General features: G+C 39.4%; 1 protein-coding gene across 1 annotated transcript in view; it reads right to left on the reverse strand.

Moving 5' to 3' along the window:
• Nucleotides 1-10,911: 10,911 nt before the first annotated feature.
• Nucleotides 10,912-27,097, reverse strand: part of PIP4K2A (phosphatidylinositol-5-phosphate 4-kinase type 2 alpha) — a 112,024-nt gene continuing 95,838 nt past the window's right edge. Inside the window, exons 6-10 of the mRNA XM_075746354.1 lie at nucleotides 27,041-27,079; nucleotides 17,625-17,738; nucleotides 14,119-14,362; nucleotides 13,021-13,124; nucleotides 10,912-11,266 (exon numbers count right to left, since the gene is read on the reverse strand). Of these exons, the coding sequence (XP_075602469.1) occupies nucleotides 11,186-11,266; nucleotides 13,021-13,124; nucleotides 14,119-14,362; nucleotides 17,625-17,738; nucleotides 27,041-27,079 (582 nt within the window). The 3' untranslated portion in view covers nucleotides 10,912-11,185. The remainder of the gene's footprint in view (nucleotides 11,267-13,020; nucleotides 13,125-14,118; nucleotides 14,363-17,624; nucleotides 17,739-27,040; nucleotides 27,080-27,097) is intronic.

Genomic DNA, 27,097 nt, shown 5'->3' on the forward strand with positions numbered 1-27,097 from the left:
TTTTTTTTTTTCCAATAAAACTCTTTGGAGCCAATTTTATGGTATTTCTTTCTCAGTCAAAAATGAGTAGTATTGAAAAGGCGTTGAGCAAAATTGGTTTTATATTATACATTTGTGAAAGAAGTATTCTTCCCATGTTTTGGTTTCATTAAAGCTTTTATGTCTGGCTGGAAACCAAGCTTCTGCCATGTCTTACTCCTCATGGAAGGTTTCAGAGCAATCCAAGCTGAAGCGCATCATCTCACTACATCCCTTCAGTCAATTCAAAGTTGAAATGTTCATGCTTGTGTTTTAAATTACGTATTGAAGCCTCTTTCTTCTGGAGTTGAGAAGAGGGTCTAACACAGACAGTATGAGGTTGCTTTCCCTTCCCTTGGTTAGGACAGCGAGTTATCCTGCTGCATAGAGAAGCTGTATGGTACTAATTACGCTGCAGGAAAGCTAGCACATACTGTGTGTGTGTGCGCTGGCGCTCGAGCTGCTCTACTCTCATCTGGTCTGTGGGAATTTATTTGACAGTTGAAGGGATGTTTGAGGTGGCTGTTACGTACTGCGGCAGCATTAGACAAATGGGACTGAAGATACTGTTCAGGAGAAGGTCTGTCCAAACATTTGTCTTGCTAACTAATTATACTTAATATAGTTATACTCGGTAGACCCTTTGGTGAGAAGTTTGACTCTCCTTTTACAGCCGCAGTTATGCTGTAAAGCTTTTAATACAGGTACAGTCATACTTCTTATGCTGGTACAAAGCAGAATGTACTTCAATAAGCATCCTAAATAAATATTGGAATATAGGCTAACGCCAGTACTTTTACCATGGTATATTCATATGTGGTAAGATATATGGTAAGAAAGACAGGAAATACGAGTTTATGCTGGCACTGTTAAAACAGCAAGACCTTCTATTTTCGCAGGGACTAATTTGTGTGAGTTGCCGATGATGAAAGGGTTATGCTTGAAGAACCTGGTTCAATAACTATTGTATTTAGATGGAGCCTTTCCTGGGCTTTGGATCAAATATTAATTTCTAACTTAAGGTATTTGTAAATTAGAAGATATTTCAAATGCCCCTGGATTTCTTTTGATGTGATGAATGTGTTCCAAACTGAATAATGGTTTGAAGGAATAGCTTGTGCTTGACAGAATGAACTTTACAAATAGTACAACTTTTTACCATTGTAAATCTTCGCTATAGGAAAGTCATAGTTAATGCCAAACCTGATTGTGACTGTAGGGAGGACAATGCAGGGTAAGTAGGTGAGACCTTTTTCTACTACGGTGATTACAAATCGGAGCAGTGCACTCTGGGCTGTGACTTAGTCTGGAAAGGTAACGTTTCAAGTTGTGGAATAAGCAAGAAGGGGCTAAAGCTCTTATTGTGAGCGGCTTGCTTAAACACAACATTAAGCTACATGGGAGGTCTGTTTAAAATCACTTTGTTTAGCAAAAAAGCAACAATTAGGATTAGAAACAGTTTGCCTGTTAACATCTAAGACTAATTTCCTGATTGTGACTTCATGGTGATAACTGTATCATATGAAAGACCTAAACCCAAACATTGATCAAATGTCTAGAAAATATCCAGAAGTATGTTTGTATGTGATCCCTGGCTCGTTTCTTTGAACTATCTGAACTTTTCCACCTTTCATTTTCAGGGTAAGCTGTGAAATGTAGCCCTCCAGTTATACCTGGCTGTGAAATTACATTTTCCAGGAGCTGGCAAGTCCCATAACTGTGCAGACTCTTCTTTAATTGCCCCCTGTAATGAGAGAACGTATGGTTGGAAACATCATAACAGGTTAAGCAGATTGACTTTCTTTCTGACCACTCCTTCCTCCCAGATGTCTCAGATGCTGCTTGCAGGGTTTTGCTGTAGGGCACAGCCCCTGTCCGTGTTTGGGCTGCGGCTGCCTTGCAAGAGCTGCGCCTGCCCTGGTGCTCACGAGCCCCTGCGAGTGCAATTCTCTCTGAGCAGGGTTGCAGCAGGGTTTCTGTTTTGCTCACAGCTTGTGCAGAGTGCAGCAACTCATTTACTCCCTGACTTGAGTTACCACGATCCTATTACGTCCCAGCTGCATCCTTTACATTGGTCGCCTGTAAAGCACGCATTAATTTAAATTGGTAGTTTTGATTTTTAAAGTGCTTAATCGCATAAAGCTTGGCTATGTTTGAAGATCATCTTCAGCCTTCACCTTCTGGGCATCTGTGGTTTGCCATGGTTCACTGTGTAATGTTTCCCACCCTTTTGCTCTATACTCATGGGATGTATACTCATCTTCACTGGGGTGCAACCCGCTTTGTTTCTCACCTTTTTGAAAAAGCTTCTTTTTATTTTTAGCGTGTGATGGAATTTGATTACAAGCAACAGCTCTGTACCTTCTTTCCCTCCTTTGAAGCCATGTTTGGCAGGAATCCAACAAATGCTGTCTTAGCAATCTTGCTGATAAACGTACAGTTGCTCGTGGTAATGCAGGGCCCTGTGCCTTTGGAGAGGGTCTGGATCATGAGCCCTGCTCACCAGCACAGGAACGTACGGGACAGCAGCTCTTCTCTGGAGGTTTGTACATACAGAAACCCATTTTGGGAAAGTGTTTTGGGTTTAAAATATTTGTATTCTAATCTTCCAGAATAGCCACACGTTCAAAGTACAAGCCTGCAACTGCAATACATACATGTCAGACTGGGTGACCTCTAGGACATCAGCTGTGATCTGCTCTGTCACTGCAGCAGTGGCTGCGTCTAATGGACTGGTGAGATGGCTGATGCACCTTCCCCAAGAGGGCCAGTTAGAGCTCTGTTTAATAACCTAAAGCTGGACTGAGGGTCCTAACCTAACCCCCAGTGCTTGAGAAGGAAGAGGCTGCTTCACAGTGGACATGAAGAGAATGACAGTCTTTTCACATCCATCTTCTCATCTGAAAAGCTTGTTTCTTTGTGGATTAGCCCTCCCTCCCCCTTGCCCAAATGCACTTGTGAAAACAATTACCTGGTTTAGGTCAGACACCTTAGTACTCTGGATGAAGCCAAAAGGTGTGTTTGTGGGGAGTGTGTCTGATGGAGAAACTGGGTTATGAAGGTGGGAGATCAGCAGGCCACATAATGCGTGAGGAAATGTTGCTGGGTCTGTCAGAAGAAAACCTGGTCCAAACAGTGTTTCCACAGGCTGGTTTGGGTCACAGAAACAGCTTCTTTTGGTGATGAAAATGTTCCATGTGGCCATCCTCCTGCTCAGAGTCTTTTCTGTATTAACATACTACCATATAACATAAGCCCAGCAGTTGAATTCTGTTTTGCATGGGCATCTCCTTAAAGCTTTTACTGCATTGCTTTTAAAGATGTTGAGGGTTTTTTTTATGGGGTGCTACCCTTCTCTCTAGGCTGATCAGTTCTCCTCTCTGCTTTGCTCTGCTCCTAATCTTACACCATAGCACCTTTCACATTATTTCAAGCGAGAAGGGGATTATTATAAAATGCTTTTATGGTATTGTCAACATAATAGTTTATGCCTTTCCTTCTGCATCATAATCTTTATGGTCTGAGATTTTTCTCTGCTCCTTAACAGAAATCCATATGGGACTGTCCTCCCTGACCCTAGAGCAGCTGCGGTTAATGCCAAACCCAGGAATATGCACCAGACACCCCTTGCTCAGGGATCTTGTAGAGTATGTTCTCAGCAGCTTCTCTGTATTTTGTTTCTCGTTCTCGGCTTTATTCCTCCACTGGCCTCAGTACTGTCCCCTCCTTGCTGCTCCAGAAGAGGTTTTTTTTGGTTTATGCCCTCCCCTTACCCTAAACCCTTGTTACTGCCATCTGTGGTGTGAGTTTTTTTTTCTTCCTAGAAGTAAATGAATCACTTCTCTTATCAGATTAGTCCTGCTTAATTAAGTCCTCTATCAATGAAGTTGGTGCTCAGTGTTGGTCCTCCTGGGAAGGTAAGAACTTGGAGCGGAGTGGCGGGACGCTGTGCAGTGGCTTAGTACGTGTCTGTCAGATGCCATCGTTTGTGGAGGGCTTGTGCAGGCAGGCAGGCGTGTAACAGTGTTGGAGCAGAGGAGTGTCTGCCTGCCCCACGTTTGGCCCTAGCTCCCAAGTTTTGGGGGGAGCAGGCAGTGTCCGGGTGTCCGTCCCCACTTAATCTTCCCTTGTGTCTTTTTTTTCCTCTCTCCTCTTTATAAACAGAGGCACCGGAGGACTAAACTGGGTGGCTTTATCCACTTTGTCCTGCAATTTGGTGGCAAACAAGGCAGTTATACGTCTACCTGTCAGTGAAGGGGGCAGGAACAGAGGGATACAAACACGGACAATAAGCCACACGCGTGTTTTCCTAAAGCGTGGCTGTGGGGAGCGTGCCCGATGAGGAGACTGGTGGGAGATCAGCAGCTACATAATGCATGAGGAAATGTTTAGAAAACTGAATAACAGGGGCAGACGATCTGTTTTCTTCCACTTGCTAACGCTGTGGGAGCCGCACTTGCCAGCAGCCCCAGGAGCCCGCTCGGCCCCGTCACACACTGCGGTTGCCTCAGAGCAGAGCGGCAAGAGGGGAAGCAGGGCGCTGCATTTCAGTTTTGTCAGGCTAGCGGCTGACAGGGAAGTGCCACCAGGAGCCACACAGGATTTTTAAAGGACATTACTTAAATCCAGGACGCAATTTCAACCACCACAATTCCTCAAGTCACACTAAGCTGCAAGGAAAGCACATCTTACTCCCTCCAGAGGGAGCCTCCAAAAGCACCACTGTACAGCTGGGTCCAGTTTTGAGGCTACAACTGTATACTCAGTTTCCCCCCTTCCAACAGACCCAGTGCCATCCCACTCTCCTGCATCCCGGGGTGGAAGAGCAGCCCAGCGCAGAGATGCTGCAGCTTGCAGCATGTGCAACCCAACTTGGAAACTTCTGCTCTCGAGCACTTTACAATGTAATCAGATCAAACATTATTTTTCCTTCCACACAGAGCTTTGCTACAAGTGAAGCAGCAGAGCAGTATTAACTGCTAACAGGCTCCTCATTGTGCTTAACTAAAAGCAGATTCTTTCCATTGTACCCTATAAAGAGGTGATCATAATTGCACAGTACATTGGATATTTTAACAGGCTCCCACCCCAAATACACAGTCTTCGGTGCAGCAATGCGCAAATAAACTTCTATCTAAGACTGACTATTGAACTAAGTGGGAATACTTAACAGTAAAGCCTTTCAAGGCAGAAAATATTTTGGTTTTGTTATGCAATTACACAGCGCGAAGGAAGACAGGGCCCTGACCCGGAGTGTAAAGTTCAATTTAGCATTATGCACCTGGTTAAAGTAGGCACTAATTAATCAGACCTACTTGGGTAGAAAGGATTCTTACGCATCACTTGAATCCAAGCTGCTGGGATAAGCGAGCACATCTCGGGAACACGGGACTTTCTCTTAACCAGCATTCAACACGACCCTGTTATCCTCAGGTGGTGGGAGGCAAACGGGAACTGCCGTTGGCCCAGCAACCGCAGCGAGCCCTTGCATGGCCTTGGTATGCCAAACATGCTATAGACGGTACAGCGACTGAGATGTTCTTGTAACAAAATATTTTTATGCATCCACTTAAAAATATATAAAATGGGAAAGAAAGTAGAGTGCTCTGGGCCTGGGTATCCTACACAGAGGCAAGGTGAAATAGCAGAAATGGAGAAACCAAGGAGTTAAATCACCTTCCACGCTTGTGCCAAACCTCTCCAAAACACAAGGTTCTCACAAACACCATTTATTCCAATTGGATACACATCGCTAAATTAAATGAATCACTGTGAATCAGATTGAGTGGGAACAAAGTAGGAGTTCTTTATATACCCAAAGAATATTAGGCAATAACTAAAACACCTGCAGATATTCAGAGCAGTACGTAAGAATGAATTTACGCCAGGTCACAAAGAAGTATTTTTTTGTATCTTAATACTTACGACCAAATGGTTATTTTATATCATATCACTGACAGAGATGAGACTAGAGACTGTGAAAAGGCAGTATCACTAGGGGAAGACCACTAAGATGATGGCATTGTTTACTCTAGGAAAAGAGAAAAGCAGTATTTTATTGCAGTTATAGCAACAACTACAGCTAAGCAGTAGCTGCATGCTCATTTTGAAACTGCATTCTGTTAAACAGCAATTGCTACTTTTTTTTTTTAATTAGATAGTAAATGGATGGCTAGAAAATTCTCAGAATAGAAATCTGTAAATCCATTTATAAAATGTGACTGACAAGAAGCACCATTTTAACATGATTTTTTTAAAATTAGGCATTACAAAAAATGGAATAGGTCATTCTGTCTGGCTTAAACCATTTTGATTATTTTGTTAAATAAGGAAAGGGAATATTCAATTTAATAGGCGCAAAAGCTAATATTTACATTGCTCAGTACATAGAGCAGGATCACATTAAGAGAAACTGAAAGAGGAAGAGAATAAACTCTTCTCAGGGTCCACTGTAGATAGAACAAATATTAATGGGCTTAAATTGTAGTAGAGTCAGGTAAGGTATTAGAAAAAATCTTTCTAATGATATAGCATGAAACTACCCTCCCTGGAAAAGATTAACCCAATTTTCACCAATGTTTATCTACCGTTGAACTGCTCTGGGACAGACTATAACTATCTCTTCAAGTCCTTTTCAGCCCTGTTTTCTAACAGTTTTAATAAGGCTGTTGTTAGTGATTTTAATTTCACACAAATCGCCTTTGCCACTTGAAGATGCTGCTTTCAAGCTCTTCCTCGATCACTTGTTCATGCACATTCCCTTGCTGTAGCATGAAGGCAGATCTCTGGCCAGCCTCACGCAGGAGGAAACCGGCACCATCGTCCAGATTAAAGACAGCACACTGCTCCGTCTATGCAGCCTCTGCGTTTTGCTACTGCATTGCAATGTAAAGGACATGCCGATCTCCAGAAACAATACCTGCCATAGTGAAATCAGGACAGAAAGGGAGCGATGAAACAGATGGCTCCTTTACCTGTTCTCCATTTTTATTTTTTTTCCCCCATTAAATATATGAGAGTTTGAAAGAAACCAAGTGGACACCACATATAGAGCAGACACTGGATAAAGGTGGAGTACGAGACCATGAGAATGCAATGATCCCTCTCGATGCAGGGACTTGCTAACTAGTACTACAGCGGAACAGAAGAGCTAAGCACAAAGGAGGGAGCTGGAAATTCAGATTATGTAGTTGACATAGAAAAATATTGTTTTAAAGAATTTTTAATCTAAACATTTCTTTCGCCACAGTCCTTGCATTAACAAGTCAGTTGGATCTCCTACCTTGAATACCATCACTGCCTTCAGGTTTTCTTGAAGCGGGAGGGAGAGAAAACATTTTATCAGAAAATATATTCTTTTCCTACGCATTACCATATACACACTTCTACTAAAGCCAAGGTCCTTCATTTGCTTGCTGAAGTCAGCAATACCTGTCAAACACAGCGTGCCCCGTAGCAAACCCCACAACGAGAAGTGGCAATCACCCTTATCGATGCAGAAGAGGCAGGAGGGAAACATCAGCAGTCGACGGCTGGGGGATGCCCCTGCGTTGAGAGATTGGGATGAGCAGGATGCCACAGGTAGAAGCAGGGCCTTGTAAATCGTAGCCACGTAGCTGTATGAAGATGACTCGGTGTCAGCTTGAGAATAGTGCTGTAGGCGACTGCAGGAGCAATTCTGCTTCAAAAGATGGGGCTGGCTTAAAACTTAAATGTAGCGTACTCACTGGAAAGTTAAATCTGAGCATGTCCAGAAGTCTTAGGAAAAAAGAGAGGAAGGCCTAAGTAACACTTCAGCTGTTGAATAGTTTGTTGGAGCAGGAGAACCGGAGTAGGTTTTTAGATCTGGCACATTGTGCTGGTTTTGTATATTAGATGCTTCCATTTCATGAAAATGGAAGGAGGTGGGACTGAGAAATTACCTACCGAGAACCCATGTGTGTCTGTATTATAAAAGCAGTGCAAGAGTTTGGCAGCCTGTTCAGAGGGCATGGTAGGTGGTTTGAGTGACATGCACAGAGAACCAGCCAGGGAGCTTGATGTCCACCATGGCTGATGTGTCCACATAACTTGAGCATCATTCCTTGAGCACTGTGCTCGTAAGCAGCTGGAGCAGCTGTGTGAAGTGCAGGCTTAGGTTAATACTAGAGACATCATTAAGTGAGTAATTAAGAGGCTGAATCTCTCTCCTCCCTATCACTTCACCTCCTTTTAATAGAATAGCTCCTCAACCATCTTCCCTGTGGGGAATGTCTACTTTATCATTAATTCTGTCAATATGTATTTTACAGGTAAAAATATTGCTGAAAATACTGTCTTGCTACATCTGTGCAATAAATGGAAAGGAACTGAAAAGTGACAAATGTATTACGAGAATGAAAAGTTAGTCACAATACAGACAAAAAGAGACTCTTCTGCCATTTGCCCACAACACGCCGCACAGGCTGCATCATGAGCTGAAAGCCCTGACAATCAAACCCTGGAAATTCTAGAACAAAAAGCCCTCCCTCCTCCCCATGAATTATTTGGGCTTATTCCCAAGTCCTTTTTAAATAACTGGTTTAGCGTAAGATGTTACATACGTTAGCAACGTTCTGCCAATCAACTATTGTGGACAATCTTCCTGTTTCTGTAGTAATATTAGGATTTAGTCCATAGAATCATCAATTACAAACCTCAGCATCTGCTCTCAGAGCACAGCCTCAGTCCAAAACCCCAAGGCCTAAATGTTTCAAACCACTTAAAGGAAGCATGGAAGAAGCAGGGTAAAATCTAATGAAAAGTTTTAGATATCTTCTTATTTTTTCCTTTGCGATATAGGCTACACGTTCATTTTAACATCCAAAATTCATCTGTAAGTGATCAAAATCTTAGTTGAAACACAAGAACAAAGGATTTACCTAGTGAGTCATCAAAGTGCTTTATTTTATAAAGCCTTGCTCATGTCTGGAGTGTAATCTAAGCACTAACACATACAATAATGAGTCTTCCTTGCCCTGTCCAAATGAACAGTTTATCAACAAGAATGAGTGACAAAACTGCTACAGAGACAAAAAGAATGCTTTGCTGTAAATGTCTAAAATTGTCTAAAAATGTACACTCGTTGGCCGCAATTAAATAGGTACTCCAAGTATGTGTACCTCACTTTTACTTCGGGGTCTCCCTGTGGCCTCATACTTTAAGAAGCCACAGCATGCTTCAGAAAATGAAACTTGGGTGAGAATGTAGACAACTGGGGTGTATAGGGAGAGGACAAAAAACCCAAAAAATCAAGCCACAGTACCAACTTATTTAAATACATACAATACAAAAGTATACACATACATTACAGTGCTGCGGACATCACTAAGTCAAACATAACAAAAAAGTCCTGTAGGAAAGGTCGAGGAAAGGAGAAAAAAATTAGTACACAGCAACAGGGATAGTATTGCCTTTGGCCACTGAAGAGAGTGTACGGGGTTGCTATCGTATAGGCTCCTCTGAAGTAAACCACTACATACGTTATGCACAGTTGCAGGCTTAACAGCACTGACATTAGTTATGGAGAAGGCATGCTGGCACTCCTGATTCGACTTATAAACGATGATGGGGAGGGTTTGACTTCTTTTACGTTGCCTACAAAATCTAACAATTTCAATAAAGAAATTTTAAAGGCACAGCTTTAGCACAGTGTATAAGTAGATAAACTTTTAAGCATATGTAAATTTGTCTCTTTCAAGCATGGAGTCTTTCAGGGAAAAATACAAGAAGAGAAGAAATACAATGTTGTTTAAAAATTTTAAACAAGTTAAACATGTTCAGCACAGTTTTAGGCAATGTACTATACAATCAAACTTGAGTAAATGGTAGCACAGGTCATGTTGATGCTAAAAGACGAGCTTGGGAAAAATCCCTCTGAAATACCCTTTCTCATTTTATTGTAAAAGAGTCTACCATGGAGGTGAGCGAGACATTCACTTTAGTACACTACTGCACATTACACCTTGGAAGATGACAAACATTACTTCATTTGTACTGCAAAATAACTTTACATGTAAACTCAAAAGTCATATATGGTACACGGCTCTGAAATTCAGAAATATCCCTGCTTTCCTAATAATGTAAACAGTAAAATTCAGGGTTCATTTTTAGAGGGATAATCTATAATAAAATACCGCTGTTTCAACAGAACAACATAAGCATTTAAACTTCAAATTCCCAGTAAATTACAAGGGAATGGAATTTCTATCAGTGTGCACATCTTTCACGATGGGTGAAAGATGGAGCCACTATTGCCCAAAACTATGCGCTGCTTCAGATAAGCTTTTTTTCCCACTTGTAGCATTATTAGTTCCTATACTGCAAGAATATAAAACAAATGAAAACTTCAGGTAACAAAGTGAAATAAGCAAAGATTTCCCTTAACATAAGTTCACTGTAGCAAAAATGTACACATAGCATGAATTACGTTAGCTCTTTGTAAAGTAAGATGCTGGCTCTCAGATGTCTGAGGAGCTGAACTTCCTGATGCAATGTGCTGAAAAGAAGACAAAAACAGGAGAGAGAGGGAAAAAAAAACCGTAAAAAAAAAACCAACCCAACTGCTAGGAACCAAATGGGAAAAGCCTCTGGCACCAAGGGCTCTTGCAGCTGCTTTCTTAAGGAGTGCCAGTGTGCAGGGTATAAGTGTAACATTCGCAGTAAGGTTTTTATTATTATCGTCATCATCATCATCATGAAGAATACTGTCATGTATCTTTTCAGTTCAAAAAATAAACTGATCCACAGTTTACAATTTGATATCAATATTGTAGATTTAACATGCATTTACTCTTCCCCACCCCCACCCCACACCTCTTTGCTCATTTATTCTGTTTCAGCTGGTAGCATCAGAGTATTACTGTCACAGTGCACTCTGAGTAAGCTGTTCTATTTATTTAATTTATTTTAATTTTTTTTTTTTTTTTGCACACACAAAAGAGTCAGAAATAGCTAGAACTATGCTGGGAATATCAGGCAGCTGTTAAAGCGAGTACTCCACCCCACTTCAGTCATCTTTGCCAGCAGATGTAAACAAAGGGGTTGCTTTCTGCAAGATGAGCGCTTCACTGAGTTCCTTTTTTTCCCTACACTTGTAGCCACTGCTGCTGTCCCCAGGTCTCGTGTCTGTCCTATGTAACATGATAGGTTACGTCAAGATGTTGGCAATAAAGTCCAAGAAGCGCTTTGAATACTGTTCAGGATTAACAGTTGAAATTTCTGCACCAGCCTATACAGACAATTGGGAGGAGAGAGGGAAGAAGGAAGGAGTGTTATATTTGATGCTTTGTCACCAAGACGGTTACTTACTCAATGAATTTCACGTGCAGTCTCAGAACCAGATATGAGAAACACAAATTGTAATGGCCCTCAACCAGAATCTTACCGACTCCTTTTTAGGCTTCACACGAGTACAGGGATACCCCGTACTCACCACCGTAACTGCAGGACACCCATCTCACATTTCTCAAACGTAGCCTCTTCACTCTGATCGTACTTTGGTCTCCTATATAATTTCTACTGCATACTTAACCATGCTACCCACTGATTCATCAAGAGATTCTGGTCTGTTGAGCAGGAGTGCCTTCATATAAAGAAGACTGAATTATCATACTCAGATCTGGCGTGTCAACACTTGAGTCATGTATATTGCTATCTGAATGCTAAATAACCTGGTTTGAAATATATGGTAACAATTAGTAACATTTTTTCAGCATACGTGCATTTAAATCTGGACTCACTGAATAAGCTGTACAATTGCTATTTCGATGAAGTCACGATTTCATTCATATTTTTATTTGAGGTTTGCAGAGCATTAGCCACCTTTTTATTTCTATTTTTCCTGTTTTACAAAAAGGGAAAATTGCATGCGTGCAATTAATGAACGAATTTCAGTGTCAGGTAGTTCAGGATGGAGACAGCAAAATAAGCAAAATGGTTGTACAAAAGTAATGTTCTGTAATAACTTCTAATCACAGTAGCTTTAATAATCATATTGTTATTCACAACATAGTTTTATCCATTATTTAAGCCAGAAGTGTGAGTTTTTAAAGTCTGCTACGTTCAAAGTTCATTAATAATTGCACATGGTCTCCATCAACTTTCTGCTGCTCTGAGAACAGAGAGAGTAATGAGACCATTGTTTCAGAGACAAAAAATACCTTCTACAAGCCTGTGCAGGGCTTATTGCTGAGTGTTCCACGTCACTCTCCTGTAAACTAAAAAGCCCTGAGCCCTTTGCTTAAACTCCCCACAATGTCCTGATCTTTTAGATACTAAAAGTAGGGATTCGACCCTCATGCGTGATTATGCTCTTTTAAAAAAGTTTATGAAATTTGAACCTTAAATCACCATAGGAGTGATAAGGGTAGATATAAATGATAATTCTGGAAGACTGGGCTGCTTCACCATGGTTCTTTGGTGTCTGCTGCTAAGCAGCAATTTCAGTCAAAATAAAGAAATTCATGACAGTCAAACAGAAGCCTTCACCAAGTATTTAATATGTACACTTCATGCTTAATTTTGCAAATCGTACTTTTAATTTTTTTTTAAGAAGTCTCACAAAGTGAGCCGCATTATATGCCAAAGAGTTAATTTTCAACAGGCTGTACCAAATAATGAAACCATTGCGAGGGCCCTGCATCTGAACTGAGAGTCCTAACAGCTTTCACAGAGCTGTATTCTCATACAGGTATCTGGTGAACACCTTTGTTTGCAAGAATAAGGGGCATCTCACTAGTTCTTTATGGGCAAGAAAGCTATGTGTACAGCTGAAAAGGGAGTTCTGCTCTCAGTATGTAATGGGTAGCAGTTACTCTGTACTTTTGTATTACATATTAAACTAGAAACCCCCCCCCCGCCCAAATTCTGATCTATTTCCCCTTTCCCTAGATTTCCTGAACTGTGCTATATCAGTGCACTAAACAACAAAAATGCAGAAGTATAAATGGAATCAGAGGAAAAAAAAACAACCCAGATACTTACCCCGTGCTTTACCGTTTTTGCAGCATGGGCAGCTTTCTTTTTTGCATCGTAATGAGTAAGAATGTCAATAATGGCCATAAAGTAAATTTCCTTCCTAGGAGCATCTGCAAATGGCAAAGACATGGCAGTAAGAATGACTTTTGAGACATTTTAATCATGCATCTTTCTTCTAACAAAGATGACTTTATAAGGCTCAATCAGCAGCTAAGACAGGTTAACGTCAGTCCGAATCACAGAGCTGCAAAGACCACAGGCTCAAGCCGTTCTTAACTGAGAGTTTAACTGCGCTCATATGTAACACAACCCCCCTGAAAAGAGTGTAAAATAAAACATCACCATAGAGAAACAGGAATTATTGCCCACTTAAAGTAACGTGGATTTCAAGTTCCTTTGTGGAAAAACAACTATAGTTTTATATGAAACTGTTCTGTGTCAACAAACAAGATCATATTTTCTTTATGAATAAAAATATGCATTTATCTATGTAAATATATATAAAAAAAGAACTTTTCTGTCTTGAACAGCCACAGGTAACTAGTTATACTTAGTTTGACAAACTAACATCAAACCCAGTTTCAGGCTTCTTATACACTCCTTATAAGAACTTACTTAGCTGGAACACAGAAATTGGGTATGAGTGCACTACTTTTCAAAAAGTAACCAAAAAAAGTGAAATATAACTTGGAATGCTGCTTTTCTCATTCTTTCTAGACTGTTTTTAACAGTGTTATCTTATCTGCCAGGAAAAGAACAATTATAGACACTAAATTTCCTGAAAGGGATGAAAACCCCCATGAATTAACTGAGAACTGCTCTATCTGAATAGCTACGCCAGTATACAAGTTGATTGAGTACTAGGTGAATTATTTGACTGCATCCTCACACATCACAATAAATATCTAAGAAATATTCAGTATCAACACTGAGCATTGTATGTGTCTTCTGCTTTCTGCTGCACCAAAGAGCAACTAATTTCCTTTTCTACAGACTGAATTTGTATTTTGCAATTTAACTTTGCCTTTACGTGGTTACGCAGACTTCAGGATTCTGGTGCAAGAATCAAAACATCTTAACATAAAAATATTTATTACTGCTTACTTTCATGAGATTTTATTCCATAAACATCAATAGCTGGATCAAATTCCCCTGGAGCCAAGGGCAGCGAGCTATTCAGCGTGTTTCCTGGACTGTCTGGAGGGGTTCCAATGGGGTGGGTCCCATCACTTTCACCTTCCTCTTCTCCATCATTCTCTTCACATTCTACTTCTTCCTGTTCAGCTCTTTCAACATCATGGATTCCAACCAGCAAGCTGTAGTCCATGAGTTTTAACTGAGCAAGGAACTAGAAAGTGATAATAAGCAATTTATCAATATCACTGAAAAACGTAAGCTCCACTAACAAACAGGAGAAGTTACACAAAGATGTCATCAGTCGAGAAAAACAGGCACTTCTAAGAGGGAGCAAATGGGAGGATTAAGCAATAAAGCTCGCAGAGAGATACTCGAATTTATTAAGATGTAATAACAGCACGTGGGTCACCTGCAACTTATGTTATAAAAAAGCTGTAGCACGCTCTCCCAAAATCCTCAGGGAAAAATAATGTTTCCTGTAGTGAAGACAAGTGCCTGTGTGAGCCATGACTGTCACTCCTGCCTCGTGTTTCAATTAGGGCTATTCTGTCACCGCTCAATGTCCAGAGCAGCCTCTGTGCTATCAGGCGTGCGGCGGGCAACGATCTGGTGCTAAATCCACCCCCTCGCTCCCTTTTGAGCCTCATGAAAGAATGATGAAAAAAGTGTTTAAACATTCTTGCAGTGGAAAGTAGTGAAGTTTTACATCATGAAGACATGAAATGATGCTATCTATATTCTCTTCACAGTGGCAGGCTCACAATTTAAATCATGTAAGCAAAAGGTGAATGCGAATAAAATTTGAATGAAGACCGAGGATGGGAATTTGAGGAAGACTGAAAAATGAATGAACTTGATATATAAGACAAAGCATTATTTCAGCTGAGGGGAACAGGACGAGGCAGAAAGCTAAGAGAGGAGGATGGAAATAAGGCAGGTATAAAAGCAGGAAGATGGGATTAACAGTTCAAGGGTGAGGGGCAGGCAGGGCAGAGCTGTGCTGCAGCCTAAAAGCAATACTGCGATCTTGAACTTGTGGGGCCCTTGCTTATGGTATGCATAGCAGAAACAGGCTGAAAATACAATTGTTGCCGTTTTTAGAAACTCTAAATGGTTATAAAAAGGAAGCTAGAGCAGACCAGAGAAGAAGGGATTTAAGCCAGACTTTGGAATAGTGATAGTGATGAGAGATGAACATAAAATACTCCGAAATGAGAAGCTACAGCTTGTCAAAATCCTGATTCTGAGAAAAGAGAGGAATCAGCAATAACAATGTCACTGTAAATTCAAGTGCTAAAAGAAATATTGTGAGATTGAGAAGAGGTTTTAAGAAGAAAGAAGAAATTGGTTTCGAACCATTTCAATATAACAAAGCAAAAGACTCTTCACAGGACTACCAGAGATCTAAGTTTGAAGAGATGATGTACAGCGATATACAAGAACAGATGCGATTGGCCAAAGGCGATGGAGTGGAAGGACTCCAGGCATATCATTAGGTACTTGATAAATACCGAAAGAGACAGGAGAAAAATCTACCAATAATCGTACAAAAAAGCACAAGAGGGAACAGACTCTTGGGGAAAAAAGCGAACTGCAAATAGAAGAGAAGAGCTCCTGGGAAAAAAGTGTGCTGTTGCTGACAGCAAAAACACTTAGGAAGATCAGCACAAGGAAAAGATCATCTGATTTTAAATGGAAAAAATATCCTTATGTGCTTTTTTTCAGGACATTTTCAATGGAATAAGGAGGCAGAAAAATAGACAAGGGGACATCAAAACAGCAGTAATAACTATTTGTCTGTTTGAACACAGGAAGGGGACCTAAGACTTTATTGTGAGAGAAATATAGTAACACAAATTACTTAATGACAAACATGAACGGACATAAAGTCACACAGTTTAGAATACTACTCCGTAATAAGTTTAATTATAAATGTTGTATGATAAGATAATCGTATATCAAGTGCTGTGCATTTCTTTTCATTGTAGTGAAATCTGAGTGTTTACACATTGGGTACAAACTGCATACTATCAGTTATCTAACAAAGGCAGAAGACCCAATAAAAGAAAAACAAGGTTAAAGAACAGCTTGCCATTGTTAAAATCAGGTGCCAGATCACTTCCCACTAGTGGTTTACGTGGATATTTAACAATGCTCTGTATAAATTTCAAAACCATAAAAAACAGCCTCTCAAGGGATGATCTGGAATCTGCCATTATATTTACAATCCAGTAAATGATGTAGATCGCACGCAATCCACTTTCTGGGGTAATAAAGTATCTTCCACGTTCACTGCACGTACTTAAGATCTTGTCTGCAACCTACTTGCTGTAAAAGCATTAGTCAGTAACAGCAATACATGTTAAAAGAGCACAAAACTTAAACCCAAATAAACTTATCTCTAGAGCTGTGACATCAGTAGAGCAGTTTTCCAGCACAGTATTTTAAATATAACATAAACATTGGTATTTCACAAAATATTTATGTTTTCATAATTATCATCACCATAAATTTATCATCATTATGATGATGGGAAATTAGATTTCCTCAAAAGCAAATCACTGGGAAATTCTAAAGTTACAGTATTTTGTTTTGTGCAGCTACTGAGATATAGATCTGAAGAGCCAGACAAGCCAATTCCCAGAGCTATTTTGATATAAATAGCTGAAAGACTTATTAAGTCACAGACACATTTTGCTATCAGGTCTCTTCCAACAGGGTAAACAGATTTTAGGCTCTGAGTATAGGGATTGCAAAATATTGTGTTTAGTGACAATATTTTCAATTATGGAAACTAAAGTCAAGCTGTGTGAACTAGTTAGCCCAATGTTTATTTTCTTTTATTTGCTGAGCTAAATCAGTTATAATAAAATATTGCATAAATTCACATGTTAACACTTTTCTATGAAGTATTGACTATATTCATCCCATTGCAAATTTATATGAGAAGACTACATTAAGATAATGTCTAACTGCTGTATACAAATTACTGAAGCACTCTACTGTTGCAATACTAAGGATGACTTAAAACTGGATTACTAACATGAAACAAATAGAACGTGCATGGCTGTGTGCAGGGGATGCTACATGCTACATGGACTCCAGTCTGCGTATGGCCTCAGCTCTGGCGTACCCCCACCTGTAAAACACAACTAGCAATACTCACCTCTCTCTCGTGGGCATTTGGAAGTACTAGGCTTGTAAAGCACTTAAGTACTAAGTAGTACTATCATTTTAACATCACATCATCAAGGCAGGGACAAGGTATGGCAACCAGCTATGGCAGCAAGCCATTTATCACATCAGCAAAAGCAGCGATCAACTCCTGAAAGTTTGTGTTTCATTTAAAACAGTCAGTGCTTGCAGTCTTACGAACAAGAGTTTCCATCAATGAATTACAGGTATGATTTCCTGGGATATCTGTAATTTGCCACACATTTTAATTACATATAACTGAACAGGCACATTCTTACCTCAACGTCCTTTTTGAGTTTCTCAAGGAACATCTTTTTGTTATTTTCATCAATATGAATCTTTTGGCCATCGTTAATAAAATCATTGTCTTTGAACGTCGGCAGCTCTTTGGCCTAAAATAAACCAAAACTCCTGTAAGAGCGGGATCGCAAAGAGGAGTGCGGTGAAGCTGCTGGCCTGGCGCGGTCCCTCCGGAACTCCCCTGCACCCAAGAGGGCACTGCCGAGCCACCTCTCTGGGGGAAACCGAGGCACCTCCATCGCATGCAGCTCTCCGTAACTGCACCCACAGAGCCGTTTCCTTAGTTTATCCCTCCTGTAAATGACCTAGAAGGTATATACGTTCACTGGGTGTGCAGCAAATGTAGCTAAGACAAAATCTCCGACTCCAGACTTGATTTGCATCGAACCTTGATTTGCATCGAGCTTCTTCCAAATGTCGTTTGTCAAAGTGACTGGCAATAAGTGAAGCTGAAACACAATCTATACCTCATAACAAAGTGCTTGCATCAGATGTTATAGATGAAGTCAGATTGGATTGTATTTTACATAGCTACTGTGAATGTTTCTAAGTGCCTAATACCAAATAGTCGAAAGCATCACAAGAACATGAATTATGAAATGCTGCTTAGAAGTGGCAAATGCCAGAGAAGACCGCTGCCTTTTAAATACGCAATTAAATATTCTTGATGTTGGAGCATTAGTTGATTACCTTCATCTTTAACTTTCCCATGAAGTGATCTGCAACAGCATTAAGGAAAGCCAGAGAGAGTAGCCACTGGATTCAGTGCTAAGACGCCTCAAATGGGCTCTGTTTTCACAGGACAGTGACTGGAAACCCAGCAAACCAACAAACAAAAGAGCGGTTCCTTCAGGGTATTTGGTCAAGCAAATTAGAAGTAATAGTAGCTTCTGCAATTACAGCCTTTAAAAAATTGGCCCATTAAGAGCAATGAACAGCCTTTCTCCCTGCACCCCACCTTTAAACACTTTTAACACCTTTTCGCTGTTGTGCTGTGCACAGAAGTGGCCAAAACACACACTTCCCCAACTGGTCAAATTTATTTTTTGGGCCTGGAATTTGCGAATTGTTCAAGATCCCACAATGCAACTTTTGTTTAGAAAAGTGACCTTTCTCTTCCAGTAACTGCTCAAAACCACTTAAGCAATTAGCAACATTTTAATAGCTATGAATCCATGTTAAATCTATTGCATCCCGACACCTATGATGTCTGGAAAAAAATAAGGTTCTAGTCCAGCAGCTCTGAATTGTTACTGTGTTGCATCTAGAACCTTCAGATATATCAAAATACCCTCTAATAGAGACGCTCTGTTTTAATTTAAAATAAAAGGAGAAAAACCCAAGCAGCTGAGATGGGACTAGAACCATTCATCCATCCCAAACTCACTCCGTGGAGGAGTCATCCTGCAGTGCTCTGCTGCTTTACAGCACGGCAGGCATCGATTTTCTTTCTGGCCTGCTCAGTAAGTGGTTTAGGATGAAAATGAGTAGGGGAAACATCAGATAAGCATTCCAGACTAACAGCTGTAGAGATTATCATACACAATCAAGCAAACTGTCCCATGGACGAGGGCTAATTCTGCAGAGGCGGGACTGCGGATTCAGGGATGTTGCCAACACCAGAGGATGGAATCCAGTCCGTGGGATGCTTAAGAATGGAGAGGAGATTTGGATGAATTAATTTAAGATGAAACAGTAATGAAAAGAATGCAGGAAACCACGCTCCCTTCATTTCTAGCCCAAAGTCACTAAAAAAAAATAATCCTCGGATTATCTTTCCACCAAGTATATCCCAGTTATTTATTAAATGAGGCAAAGGTTAAAGTGAAACAAACATATTAACACTGAAAATCCCCCCATTAATGTTTTTTAAAGCTAGGGGGCGAGTAAAGAGGAAGGATGTGCTTGCGGTTAAGATGCTGAGATGCAGGTTCATCTCCAGGTTCTGCCACAGACTTCCTGCTCAGCACGGCATCAGCCGGTCGGACCCGGCGGGCGGTGGGAGGGGGAAGCACGCTTCTCCACTGAAGACAGTGCTGTCTTCAGTAAAAATAAACTTAAATTACAAGCAATGTCTTTGTTGGAAGATGCTAGAGCTGGTAAGCCAGTCACGTGGGTGCGATACTGCACTTTTACCTTGTCTCTAATCTATTTTTAATAAAAGTGAGCTAGCAAAGCTGACACAGTCGCATTTCTCGCCTGCCATCGCAAGACCCCAGGGGTCCTCCCAAGGACATTCAGGGCAGTGACTCAGCTCTCCCCAAAAGCCAGACTCTTCCCTGCCTCGTGTGCAGGCTTCTCCCAGTCCTCAATAATCCTTCCAAGGATTTTTTTTTTTATCTGAGGTCATTTTGCTTCACCCAAATGCCCGTAGCTGCAAAGACTCGGCAAGTGCAGAACTGCATAAATTAAAAGCCAGTACCGAGGCATGTGAAGAAAAAGGAAGAAGTAAAAACAGTGGGTCCCATATAAGAAACTGAAGCTAAAAAACTATGTGCCAGTGGTTGCCCTCACCACATGATTTGTATGATGCCTCCCAGCCTATTCTTTTCCCTCTTTCTAGGTGTTATTAGACAAAGTTTTTTTTGGTGTGCTAGGCAATATCATTCTCCCTGTTTCTTTAAAGCTGAATAGCCCTAGGATATTGTTACAGTCCCAAACATTACTAATGACAGCCAGCACTAGTAGAACTTTAATTGAAATTCATGTTGTAAAATTGATTTGTGAATTTAGGAATTAAAACCTATGAAATATGTGACTAGGAGGGGAATCTCGTAGTTATTTAAAATTAGTAATACATGTGTTCATGTTGAAAAATCCTAATATGTAGATTTTCTTCTTACGCACTGAAATAAATACAAAGAAAACCACATTGTGGCAGTGCAAAACACAATCTGAATGAAAAAATTGAGACTTTGCTTTAATGAAATAATTGATAGTTAAGTTTTAATGAAGTCTCAAATATTTCCAATGAAGCAAAATCCTTGTTGGAAAAAGATTCTCCTAGAATGTAATTCGTTACAACGAACATATTACTATCATTAAAGAACTAAATATTTTAAGAGCTGCACAGGAGATGAACATCTAACTACTTCCATAAATTAATAATAGATTTTCTTTCTGAACCATCTCCATTGTTTTTAATCCTCTACTTAAAGATGCAAGAAAGACACAATAGATTTTACAAATACAAAGTATTTATTAAAAAAGCATGTTATTTGCACGCTTCAGGTTTGCATTCCAAAGTTTGCCATGGTCACAGAGAATTTTAATGGTAGGAAGATTTTGCTGCCTTTGAAAATGCTGAAAAGCAATAAAGATTTCTTTGACTAAGATGACAGAATGTGTAAAGCCTGATTGAAAACCTAAAATTACGGTGAAACAGCCCACTGGCATTGTTTCTGAAAAAAACCCCAAATAATTCTTGAAAGGTAAGAACCAGGCGAAGTTTTATTTCTGTATGAACATGGAAATAGTTTTTGCAGATTTCTTAACAGATCTCAAGTCACAGCATCCTATCCTAATGTGTTGAAATGAATATTAGCATTCCTTTCTTCCAAAGGGATTTTTGTGCATCATGACCAAACCCAATGATCATGGCTAACATTAATGCTGACATTTTGGAAGAAGCTCACTAAATCAGCTGTAGGACAGTTACGTTTCACAGTAAGTCTTGGATTGAAAAAGGAAAAAGACTAATTGTCTTCACAACCTGACAGCAATTTCTCACCTAACACAGGCAAAGATGAGGTTGTAGACGAGATGTTGCATAGCGGTCTTACTGTTTGCTTGGAACTAGCCACAAGTCACAGTGTTCACACAGCTAATTGTGGCAAAATTGGGCTTACAGTTTGTAACTTTTGAAAATGGTATAAAACATCTGCCAAGAGTGAAGTTTTACACTCTGGTCATCTTTTCACAGCAAATAGCTCACATGCACCTTTTTCATTAAAAAAATTAAGTTAGAGTAACTTTAGACTGTGCTCTGCAGCATATATGGAAGGCAGTATTTTTTAAAAAAGGATATGATGCTTTAAATATAGTCTGCAATAATTTGGCGCAGGCTGTTTTGAACCGAATCAAAAGTCTGGAGTCACTAGATCTACAAGATGGAGGAATAACTAGAGCTTTCTTTGGAAGTCTGAAGGTTGCAGCTTCTTCTGGACTCCAGTAGTTATAGGAGCTGGGTCCACACTTCTGTGGAACAATTTGCCTCGTCCTAGGCAGGGGTTTCCACCCAAAGGAGGATCCGCAGCTCTGCTTGCCATCGCAGGCGTGTAAATGGCAACGGAAATAGAGCTGGAACCCCAAAATGGGGTTTGAGAGGGAACACTGGAATGGTTTTAGCCAGTACAACAGGCATTTATATTTGTAGGACAAAAAAAGTTGTGCAGGACGTTGTAGATGGATTAGGAATTCAAGCATGTACCAAAATAGTAACTATACGTCTTTTCAATGCTCAGGGAAACGCATCCAGAATTATCCCTGGGGTTAATATCTTCCTGCTGCAAAATGAACATGCAACATATAAAATGCAAGACAGAGTTCCCCTTTTATTTTTTATAAATTAACATACGGAAAACAGACTTTTAAACAAAAAAACCCCAAACGAAGACAAACTAGTGATTTGTTTTGAAAAACAGTAACGGGGTTGGTGTCATGTGAAGGCTAAATACTGAAATAGGAATCTGAACTCCGAATGTCTATTCCTATCTTTGCAATGTATTGCAGTGTGATGTTTTCAAAGTTATAATCTCTGTATATGCAACCTTGAGATTCATATTTCACAGAGAAATCTAAGACATGCTTCATATATCTGTTGTGTGAGACTGGCATATGAAGCAGACTGAAATCATTAAAAGAAATAAGTAAAAAAATGCTGTTCTGAAATGAGCAATTTTAAAATAGCAGGAAAAAACAGCTCAGATTCTGGGATGATCTACCTTGAAGTTTTACCTATTGACATCAAAAGAAAAAAAAACTAATTCAAGACTGAGTAATCCTGTTGCTATGCTCCTATACTAAAATCCTTCTTCCTTCAGTTGTAACTGTCCTCTCAGAAATCAGTTGATTATTATATGTTGTAGTATATAACATAAAAAGTAAAGCTAAGAAGTGATTTGTTACCTCTAGCAACATCTTTCAATCTTATTATGAGCGCTATGTATTTTGCACACAATTTAACTAAGATGTAACATCACAGCTGTCAACTATGGCAATTTTTCCCCCAGAAGGAACTGGCATAGAAAATCCTTTGTTGAAATGTTTTTACTGTAATTTTTATGCATTTATGCTTATTTATGAAACTACACATACCACAGAGGTGGCAATGCAAGCAGGTTTAGATTAATTAAAAACCATAATAATCTATGAAATTGCTCAAGAAGATGAAATATGGTGGCCTTCAAGTTCAGTTAGGTTTTATTTTTCTTCTTCAAATTTCCTTCCGAGTCGCTCACTCACAAGCAATACGCTCAAGTTCTACATAAGTACAAGCACACTCAGCTGTAACAGCTAAATTTGATGTTGGACTACAAGTACGGCATAGTTGCGAGCAGGCAGAGCACCAGGGGAGTTCTGCATTATCCTGGTTTCACTTAAGAGGGCAAAATTGTCAAAGGAATGAATAGAAAATGCCCACTACTAAAATAATAAAAATAAAAAAAGACAACTAAAGCCTAAAAAAAAAAAAGGAGCAGCTGTCAGAATTTGACAACTGTTGAAACATACTGTTCTTTTTAAATTCAGGACATCTGTAAGTGCATGTTATGATACTTGTTGCCAAGAAAGTGATGCCTTTATTATTAAAAATATCACTTATAATGCAAATGAGAGGAATTGTGTGTAAAGGTGAAATCTAAGGGATGGAGCTTGTCTCCGCACTGATCATCACAAAATATTGAAATGACAGTTTCAGAGCTTATCATCAATATGTTAGGATATTAAACAGTTGAAGACAGTCAAACAGAAGATAAACTGAAAACAGGACAGAAAAGTAACAAAGTCATTGTAGCCAGCTTTTCTTCCTAAAAAATTGATAAAAAAATATTTGAATACTAATACGTATTTCACACTACAAAAGCAAAGTAGAAAAAGGCTTTTTTCCTCTGATTTCTTATTTTACAGTTCATTAAATCTTTCTGCATAATTGACCACCTCTTATTTATTAACTGAGTAAATAACAAAAGAGTAGCTTGATAGGAAAGAGATTCAAGATCATCATCATTTTACCCAAGTTTGCCATTTCAAAGTAATTTACCTAAAATTTGCATTCTTCATTAGAATGTGACTGAAAGACTTGCTCTTCTGTTTTCCGGCTTCTGTGGCTTTAAAAGAAGCTAACATATTGTGCTCAGTATTCTAGAAACCATTTGATTACTTGAATATTGACTTCTGAAATTAAATATGTATTACAAGCCTATTTAAAAACAACAGCATTGCCAGACATTTTAGCCCTGTATTTTAGCACCAAAAGCTTCCTCTCTTTTATTACTTTTCTGTTTTTTCAGATGTGAATAGTAGCAGATGCCTTTAGAATAAGTAATTAAATAACGTGCCATTAATTGGAATTCTATTATTATTAATGTCATTTCAGGGTGATATTAATAAACTGATGATTTAACTTCCCTCTGGCTAAAAATTAGCTAATAAGTTACTACACCAGCTAAGTATTTGAGATTGTCTGGTTTTATTTAATTATTCAGAGCAATTTCTTCTAACATAGATGATGTCAAAATTTCTTCAGAGCATTTGCTAAAAATGCCTTTTTTTTGCCTTTTCAAGCTAAAATTTTCCAGGCGTTTTAGCATCCTTAAGATTGGTTGGAGATTCCCACAGAGGACAAGAAAAAGTTTGAAATAGTGACATCTACTTAAGAGAAAATGGAAGTGAAGAAACACGCTACAGGGCTCTCGCTTGCCAGTTACAAATAACGGACCATTTACGTACTCATCGTGCAACGATACATCTCACAATAGCAGGTCATTATAGCACTGCTCAGAATTTCAAAACAAACTTTCCCTGTCTATTTGTATAAATACACAACCCCCTTTTTATTTAAGCTTAAAACCTGTGCGTTAGAAACACCTGAGTAGTGAGATGAGTAAACCACTGCAGTTCTAGTGCCTATTGCAGGAGATTCAGATCGTGGTGACCAGGAATGTTCTGAACATCTACACTACAGACACGTGGTAGTGCATTCTTGTGACACTTTCAAATCAAATAGCAGACTCCAAAACTTTGCCAAAAAATGTGTAATAAGCCAAACACTATTTTTCTCTTACTTGAATCTCTAAGAGTCTGTCTTAAGGTGTTCGTAAAATTTTGTTCCTTCTATGAACTTAGAAGTCTACCCAATTCATTCCCTTTGTTAGAAATGTTTTCTGAGTGCTAGCTTGCGGCTTCCCTGCTGCGCTGCACTGGCGTTTGAGGGGAACGAAGAGTAACAGGAGGCTAACAGCCTCAGCCTGTTTGCTTCCAACATCAGTAGGCTTAGTGTAGTTCTGTCTCCAAGAAATCGAATTCCTTTGGAAAGAGAAATCATGTGTGAGATTTGAAATAGCAGAAGAAGAATTTTGGGGACCATGGTTTTTTTATATTGCTTTCACAGAAGTACTCAAAATAAAAGGGGAGGTTCTAGATGTGTTGAAGTTGATAGGAATTTTTGCTATTTGCCTTACTGAAGTTACGATTTCACATTAATTTAGAGAATAATTGTTGTATACAGTTATACATAACTGCACAACTTTGTTTCAACTTAGCTATAATCAAGTTCAATAGTAGTTTTGCCATGAACTTACATGGGAACAAAAGACACTGTTTCTTTGAGGTTCTCACTCAATATATTAACTGCAGTACATGTGTACTATTATTTACTTATTATTATGAGATATATTCCTCAAAATGCTCAAAACTACTGCACTAAATATCTGTATAGTACCAGCTCTTGTGTAGCTGAATATATGTAATATTGTTAAATTTTACATTACTATTCCAAGCATTAATGTTGCAACATGAAGTAGTCCCATCCAAATAATTTGCCCTCCTCATTTCTATCAGATTATTTTAGAACTACCAGCAGAGGTTTTCAATGACATTAGGTATCGTTTGCAAGACACTGAAGCATTAATCCCTCTGCTTTAAAAACACTAGAGTTATGCTACTAAATAGTAAGAACAAAAACAGACTTCAAGAAAAGAACGGAGACCATTCAAGACATGATCTTGAGGGCCCAGTACAGCAAAAGAGAGCTAATGCTGACTATTGTAACTGCAGTTGGCATTTGGGACATGGTAGCTGCCTAATGCTGGAAGAAGAATTGTAAGTGTTCAGTCATACCTTAGGACGAAGTGGAAAAAACTTTGCAGAGTTTTTCATGCAGCAAGAACTGTAGGACTGACAGCTACTGCATGTCCCTTACTCCTTAGCGCAGTTGTGTTATCTGTAGAAGACTCAAGAAAGGCAGGTATGGTACGTCTAATGCTTAGGAGAAAAACAAATGATCTGAATGGAATTTAGGGACAACATAAAATGAAGTCTTAAGTGAATTGCTGAATGATCTCATGCTAATTCAGAAGGAATGTGCTTGGAAAAATTAAGGAAACAAGGGTCATGGATTCCTAGACTTCACCCAAATTTGGAAATCTAAGAAGTCTCAGACGATGGAGACTATGTTCCACCTTCAATTATCAGGAGAATCTCTAGACAAACCTCTCCCTAGAGTGCCATCAGGCTATTTCACTGAAACCTCAGAGAAATGTTGATTTTTGAGAACATTAAATTTTCCAAATGAACTGAAGTTGGAGATGGAGAAAAACAAAGTGATCAATTTCCTTTTAGAGCAGTTTCAGCCCAGAATTTGAGGGAGACTGTCTCTCATTATACCTACGTGTACATCAAAATCTGTCAGTTGTTTGCTCATTCGTATGAGCTTTACATACCCAAAGGTTCTCACAATTCAAGGTTTGGTTCATCTTTGCATTCACTTTAGAAGTGGTGCCACGTCACATCATTCCATTAACTGACATGGAGTATCCATAAATCTCAATATTAAAGAGCAAGAGAAAGAAGATGAAGAAGCAGAAGGGAAGAGAAGAAAGTCTCGATGTTTTCCTACCACAGGGCAGGCCCTGAAGAAACTAAGAAGAGAAGAGAAAAAAAGGAAAAGGAGGTGGTAGAGGATTGGCTCACTTACCTCTGAAATCTCAACACCACTGCAAACCAATATGCAAAGGTCTGCAGAAAATAGAGGAAAGAAAGGAAGGAATAAGGTAGAACGCAAGAGGGGAGAATATGACAGAAAACAAAGAAAAGGGGCAGAACAGCACTGGTTATGTTTGTCCTGAGACTAGCTAGCAGGTTAGATAACTGAAAAAGAAACAGAAATGCACCATACCTTTTCTTTGTCACTGGCTTCTCGAGCCACAGTAGAGCCCTGAAACAGAAAAAATGG

This window comes from Balearica regulorum, chromosome 2 (assembly GCF_011004875.1).
Source record: "Balearica regulorum gibbericeps isolate bBalReg1 chromosome 2, bBalReg1.pri, whole genome shotgun sequence".
In the NCBI taxonomy this organism is placed as follows: Eukaryota; Metazoa; Chordata; class Aves; order Gruiformes; family Gruidae; genus Balearica; species Balearica regulorum.